At 33.8% G+C, this 7,292-nt stretch overlaps 2 protein-coding genes across 2 annotated transcripts; one reads left to right on the top strand and one right to left on the bottom strand.

Annotated features, from left to right (window-relative positions):
- The first annotated feature begins 1,860 nt into the window (after positions 1-1,860).
- On the top strand, positions 1,861-2,832 carry LOC125227153 (UPF0598 protein CG30010). The gene is made up of 2 exons (XM_048131375.1): positions 1,861-2,092; positions 2,175-2,832. Exons 1-2 carry the CDS (start codon positions 1,937-1,939, stop codon positions 2,685-2,687), a joined length of 669 nt encoding a protein of 222 aa, XP_047987332.1. The 5' UTR covers positions 1,861-1,936; the 3' UTR covers positions 2,688-2,832.
- On the bottom strand, positions 2,684-4,567 carry LOC125227152 (AKT-interacting protein). Its single transcript, XM_048131374.1, has 5 exons — positions 4,306-4,567; positions 4,142-4,206; positions 3,959-4,059; positions 3,374-3,561; positions 2,684-3,288 (listed from the first exon to the last, which is right to left on the bottom strand). Exons 1-5 carry the CDS (start codon positions 4,389-4,391, stop codon positions 3,036-3,038), a joined length of 693 nt encoding a protein of 230 aa, XP_047987331.1. The 5' UTR covers positions 4,392-4,567; the 3' UTR covers positions 2,684-3,035.
- Between the last annotated feature and the right edge of the window lie 2,725 nt (positions 4,568-7,292).

Below are 7,292 nucleotides of genomic sequence, written 5' to 3'. Positions count from 1 at the left end.
ATTTCTATCGGACCGCAAATGTCCGTATGGATAATTTCTAAAGGAAATTTTGCTTTAATTCTATTATTTTTGAAAGGTTTTCTAGTCATTTTTGCTTTAATGCATATTTCACAAAAGTTTTCTTTATGTTCCCCCCAATTTTGATACCGTTCACCAGTTTAGCTAGACGCGGCACATCCGATACGTGACCTAGCCGACGATGCCAAATATCGGCGTTCTCAGAAAGCAAAACCTCGCGAACAGTGTTAGCAGAAAATTCTGTTTCATAAAGACCGTTTCTAGTTTTATATCCCGTAAGAATAATGCGATTATATTTCTTTACAGTTACCTTGTTTCCAACGAAGAGTACAGAAGCTGCATGATCAGTGATTGAACTTACAGATATCAGGTTTCTAGAAATTGCAGGAACATGTAGTACATCTTCCAGTTCAAAACCATTTGTTTTTACTGTACCTATGGCTTGTGCGACGAGGTTCTCTGCATTAGCACATCTTATTTCTACATTTACATTTTCTGTGGAGTTAATGACATCATTATTATAGAACATGTGAGAGGATGCACCCGAATCAATAATGGCTCTAATACTAGTTGTATGCTTCAGTTGTTCACTCACCAGACTAAAAGTGCGACAAAATTTTTCAATGTGTCCCTTCCTGTTACATTTCCTACATACCTTTGTAGAAAAACATTCACTGGAAGTGTGGCCACTTTTATTGCATATAGTGCATTTTTTATTATTACAGAATATCGCAATATGCCCTCGTTGGTTACAATTAAAACAAATTCTTTCATTGCTTTTCATTGCTTCCTCTGTTTGGTGATTTATATCTGAATTGACTACTATTGAATAATTATTTTCAACAAGCTTAAGTTCTTTTTGAATTCGTTCGATCAAAGTATGTATGGTTTGGTCAGACTTCGGAGTTACCTCCCATACAGTCCTGAAGTAATTTAATGTTGAAGGTAAAATGGTCAAAATCTTTTGTATAAGCATGTCATCATTTATTTTATTTGCGGTAGATTCTAGTTCAAAACACATATTTTGCAATTTGCTAATATCTTGAAGTATATCTCCAGTAAATTTGTAGTTATAAAATTCTATAACTCTGAGGTGACTGTCTTTTTCCACTTTGTAATTGAAGACAATATCTAATTTTTCAAAAATATCCTTTGTGGTTGAGCAATTAATCACATAATGTAAAATATTTTCATCTATTGAATTTAAAATATAGTATTTAGCTTTTGCGTCTTTACCTTTATCATCGGCTCCAATTCCTTTTGCATCCAGAAATAATTTAGCTAGTTTTCTCCAATTAGAATAATTCGTATTTAATTTCAAAGTCTTTATGTTGTCCTTGCTGTCCATGATGTAGTTTACTTACGGTTTTTTTTTTTTTTAACTATGATGTTACTCTCGTTGCTAAGGTTATGTTGTCAACAACTGTGGTTGCTAACGTTATTCTCGCCGTACGAAAGCTGACTAAATAATGCTGAAAAAATACAAACACTTCCTAGCTTTAAATACAATGTTCCTTAACGTCGCGTCTGGGCCCATAACCTGTGGAAATTCCCACAGGAGGTCCTTGGAACAATAGGAAGGCACTTTGGATTATCCGAACGTTATTTATTTATAATTTATTAATATTGATTTACACAAACATGTTTACATCATCAGTCCTGTCAAAAGAGTGTCGTTTGAAAACTCAAAAGTCTGCACATAGAGATATGTTTAAGGGCTATACAGACGTCAAATATTTTTTTTTACATTTTCCATATTAAAGCCCTCACCACACCTGCATAAACAAACATGTACATTTTTATTGCACTGGCAGCCCTAAAATGACGTTTCCTATCAAAGTTCAAAAAAGGAGATGTATACGTATAGGTACTTTGTGAGTTGTAGTGAGAAAATTTTATTAAATTATATTTGTTAATTATGAAGGCGCTTTCACCGTTGTTGCAAGTGTCTCGATACGTGGGTAGTTTGCGAAACTGGACAATAGCTCAAAAGCGTATGGTGCACTATGTGCAAGGTCAAGAACCAGAGCCTAAAATACGAGAATACTTTTACTACATAGATCACCAAGGAATGGTGCGTATCCTTTTCAGAAATATCCGCTACCTTATATTACAGCGAATTATAACAATCGTACATTCATAATCTTTTGTTACAGTTGTTTTTGGATGATTCTAAAATGAAAAACTTTACATCATGCTTTAAGGAGAAAAAGTTTCTAGACTTCTTTTTTAAGAGGATTCGACTGAATAAGACTGGAAGATTCACTGAAGAATTTCCCTTTATATCCTTATGTGGTAGAGAAAGAAATTTTATAAGATGTGATGATGTTCCTATTGTTTACACACACATTATAACTAAAGATATGAAAGACTATGTAACTTATGGGTATGCTGGTGAATTATTAATCACACCATTTGTTCCTCATAAAATCTACATGTTACCCCTGACTGGCAGAGTGTATCATCCTGCAGATGACAAATATGGAGGAATAGGCTTGGTACGATCTAATCTTTCTATAGAACTAAGTAAACATTTTGAGTTTTACAATGGTGATGGACACCCACCAACTCACTTTACATGGAAAAATGAGAAATATGAATTAGATCAAAATTGGTTCCAAGAAAAAGTAGATGAACATGGAATAAAAATAAAGACTGATCCTGATTAGTTCAATAAATATATTATTACATTAATGATATTAGAATTAATTGTACAAAATTTTAACTAGTTCTCTTAAGGCTAACAATTATAACAAATTAATTAACTCTGTAAATAGTAACAGCTTCTATACTAATAAAGTTGTCCACATAAAAGTAATGTTTTTTATTTGTTGGGTTGATGCTTCTTCCCTGTGATATTTGAATAAACTTTTAATATTTAACAAATTTGTTTTAATTATTACCTCTGTAGAAATGTGGTTATTAATATGTAATTGTTTATCACAGGTGTTCAATATGGCTGTATAATAATCTGCATTAGTTTAATATTAACTATACATATAAATCATAATTAGAGATTATGTGGTTTCTTCCTTGGAGAATGGTTGGTAAGATCCTGGTTGGACCCATGACATACCCTGATTCATGCCTTCATCAGGTGTTGATGGTTTCAGCATTTGGTGTCTTGCAGAGTCATGAATTTTTGAGTCATAGGGTTTAAATGTTATGTAGTGCTTGTCTTCAGTTGGGGGTTCATCATAAACATGATCAATGCTGGCAACCACACACTCTTTCACTTTTTCTGTGAAAATCTTTCTGTTTGTTTTATAGCTGAAAAAATAATTCAAATTTACCTATTGCACTAAGCCATGTGCTTTATTACCTGTGTTGTAAAACTTTTATCAGATAAACTTACGCCACTGAAGCCTCCACATTAGTAGGTGTTTTCATGTTTAAATTATGAAATATTAAGTGTAGATATTTCAATATGTGCCATATATGATTCCTTTTTCGGTCCCATTGAGGAAATACTTGGCTTAAATTAAGAATTCCTGTGTTGGCATCAACTGCAGGATGGTATAAATGTGAAGTGAATGCTAAAACCTGAAAATAAAATATTAAGTAATAAATTTAATGTTGTAATAACATTATTTTAACTTAATGATTTAGTTTAATTGTATAAAACAAAATGAGAGGCTAAAATGTAAGTGGAAAATTACTGCTTTTAAATTTATTTTATGGCTTGGTATAGTTGGTATCGATTGCTGATGTTTCTGCTTTACAAAAAAAATGAAAAGACTATACAATAACTGGTGATATATGAAAAATAAATTTGCTACAAGGATATGTGAGAATAGGAGTGTATCTTTGTTGTAGTGCACTGTAATACATACATACATTTTATATGGTAAAGCATAGATACAGCATCTTATGATATGATGATTTAACAAAGGTCAATCACAAAGTAATATTATAATTTAATCTTTATTTATGTACTTACAGGAACTTCTTCATTGGGAAATTTGTCAGGTAACGTAAGAGTGAACCTAAACACTCCACCTTCATAAAACCCTGCTCTCACGAAAACTACACCAAACCACTCTGAAACCACATAAAAACATGAATGAAAGAAATTACACTCCATCATGTAAGAATAATAAAGATATAGACATGTGTAACTTACGAAATGAGTTCTCATATGACGGTATAACATAAATCCCTTCCAAATTTTCAGTTTGCAACATACGACTGAAAAAGAAAATAATGTTTGTTTTCAAGCAATAATGAGAGTTATAACTAATTGAGTCAACAGCCTCGTATTAACTTTTGATCCCATTTATTACTTACTATTCTGCCATAATTATGTACTCCTGATGGAACATGGAGTATAGTTCTCTGATTTCTTTAACGTTACTATTTGTTTCTTCGCTCATGTTGAATTATTATATTGTAATTTAGCTCTAATCATAACAATAAACGCCCACAAAACAAAGTAGTAACGATAATAAACAAAAAGGACAATGTAATCAATTCTAAAATCAAAACTTAAGCATAGAGCAGCTGAGTACTGACACTATGGAGATTAGAGGTATATATCCTCTATCTCTATTCTCCCTGTGACACTACACTAATGACAATTTTGTTTTTTTTTTCTGTTTGTCACTTTCACAGATAAGAATAAGGTGTGAATGATATGATACAAGAACAAACGCGATGATTGTAATGAAATTAAAATCAGGTGTGCAACATTACAATAGTTACTGCGATGTTGTGCTGCCATCTACCAGGGGCTACTTCAACTATTTTCTTTTACAAAATCCAAACTTTAAAAATAGATGTCGCTGAACATTGCTCACGGCGATTGGCGCCACTTCTACATTAAGGAGTAAGTAGTTTTTGTTGCACTCTTGTACAAATTAGTGAAATTCGCACGTTTGTGTATTCTATGTCACAGAGAGACAAAATGTTTGGCGCAGGCACTAGTTTTACAAAAGCGACTGCCATCTGACCTTCCAATCATCATCATTTTCTTGCCCTTTTCCCAATCTGAATGGTAATAATTGGTAGGCCTTATTGGGATTAGTCTGGTTACCTTATGATGTTTCCCTTCACGAAAAGCGACTTGCGAATGTCAAATGACATTTCGCACATAACTTCCGAAAAACCATCGAAAAACTCATTGGTACGGCCGGGATTCAAAAACGCGACCTCCAGATTGAAAGTCTCACGCACTTACCGCTAGGCCACCAGCCCTGTGGGATAAATGTAGAGAAGAGTTTGAATAGATTAATTTAATTTTTTCGTTTCTTATCGCGAGGGTGGGACTGGGATCAGTGCGCGGGATGAGCCGCTTCAATTAGCCGAGATTATCCCACACGTGCGACGGGATTACCATTTATTGCGTGCCCTTCATGTGCGAGTACCTGCGATTTAATACCGTTTCAATATTACCCTCTCACACAACTTTGCTCTATCACTGATTTAATAATATCGGACAATTTTATTTATTAGCATACGAAGCGTACTTCGCTGAAAAATCCGTCAGGTTGTCATTTCCAACTCAATCAGACCAGTATACGAAGTAATATTTTATATGCATTCTAAACAACCAGTTTTCCTAATTGCCCAATAGAATTTACCAGAGAACATCCATCTACGCAACCGCGTCGTGCTCGTTCGAAGATTTTCGCTTGGCTTCGCTTGATCGCTAGTTCGTTTTGAATAAATTAGTAAGTATTTAATTGTAACAATCTTGGGAAGTAACCACAAAATTAAAATTTTGAAAAAACCCCCGACCGCGACATAGTAGACCGATTTTCATGAAACATGGCTAAGAAACACTCCCGACTAACTCAGCTTCCAGACAAAACAAACTAAATCTAAATCGGTTCATCGAATGATGCCACAGACAGACAGACAGACACGTCAAACTTGTAACACCCCGTCGTTTTTGCGTCGGGGGTTAAAAATGATAAAAGGTAAATTTCCTGGACATACCTGCATGGTTTTGTAATAAATATATTCACCATGCTGGTTGGCGAGAAAAACGTTTTTTTTTATTTTACAATTTTCTTCCTCAGTGTCAATAATAATTTTGTTTAAAAATGTCGTATTTTATTTCTGCTTGCACATTAAACTTATAAAAGTTATAAATATTGTTGCAAAAATAACATTGTTCTGAACTTTAGGAGTGTCGCTGCGATTGACATGTAAGTTCGACAACTCGTCCACATAATCATTTCTTCATCTTTTTAATAATTTGAATAACATCTTAGATGCCCAGTAGATCTATGTTAGTAGGTAGATAGGTACGTATCTACTTTTTGTCGTTTACCGACCCAATACCTAAGTTGTCTAAAGTTCAGATAATTAATAGACTATGTAGGCCGATCTGACATTACTGTCATCCTAAAAATATAGTGCTTTCAACGTTCTCGAGACGGTAAAATAAAAATAACACTTAAAGATTTGTTAGATTTGAACTTAAGGTAGTTTTGTATGAGGGTATGCCAGTGCCACACCTTTTGTGTAATAGGGTCATTATGCAGTTTATTGTGCCTACATTACCCACATATAGATAAACATACATAAACACACGTAGGGATAGGCCTGTCCAAATTCTAATGCCGCCTTAGCACTCAAAGGATTGAAAGAAAACGAAATTGGAAAGTGGAAAAACTATCAATGACCGGTCCTGTATTTATTCCCTATTTTCACTAATAAGTACCTACTGAAAAAATCCAAACACTTGCTCTAAGCGAGCGAGAGTGCTTGCTTAATCGCGAAATAATATTGTGTCGAGAGATAATCGGAACACAAATAGAGCATCGAATGAGCACCGGGGCTAGTATTTGCAGAAGCTGTGGAATCACACGCCTAATCCTCTCCGGACACACTCGGTATTTATTCACTCTGACGCCTTTGATGAACATTGCATCAGTTGCATTAAAGTTGCCTACATGCATACGATACGAGTAAGTACTTAGATGTGTATTATGTAGGCAACTCTACCGGTGTTCCCTTATAAATCCCGAGATTCCCGAACCACCCTGCATTAACATTAAATTTAATTGTGATAATACTGATAATACACTAATTAGTACCTAATTATAATACCTACATATAAATTGTAACTACTTAATTCAAAAATATCACGTAAAACTGTTACAAATATTGATTAAAAATTAATTACCTAGCTCATTGATTCTTAATGCTACATATAAATTGACTTTATCTACCTTAACTTTCTACCACCTTTCTACTTTAACCATAATAAATAGGTATGCATTAATTTTATTCTAAACGAGTTCACTTGTTCAATTTTTTTTGTCTTT

This window comes from Leguminivora glycinivorella, chromosome 6, assembly GCF_023078275.1.
Source record: "Leguminivora glycinivorella isolate SPB_JAAS2020 chromosome 6, LegGlyc_1.1, whole genome shotgun sequence".
Taxonomy (NCBI): domain Eukaryota; kingdom Metazoa; phylum Arthropoda; class Insecta; order Lepidoptera; family Tortricidae; genus Leguminivora; species Leguminivora glycinivorella.
This window is presented reverse-complemented; position numbering and strand designations above follow the sequence as displayed.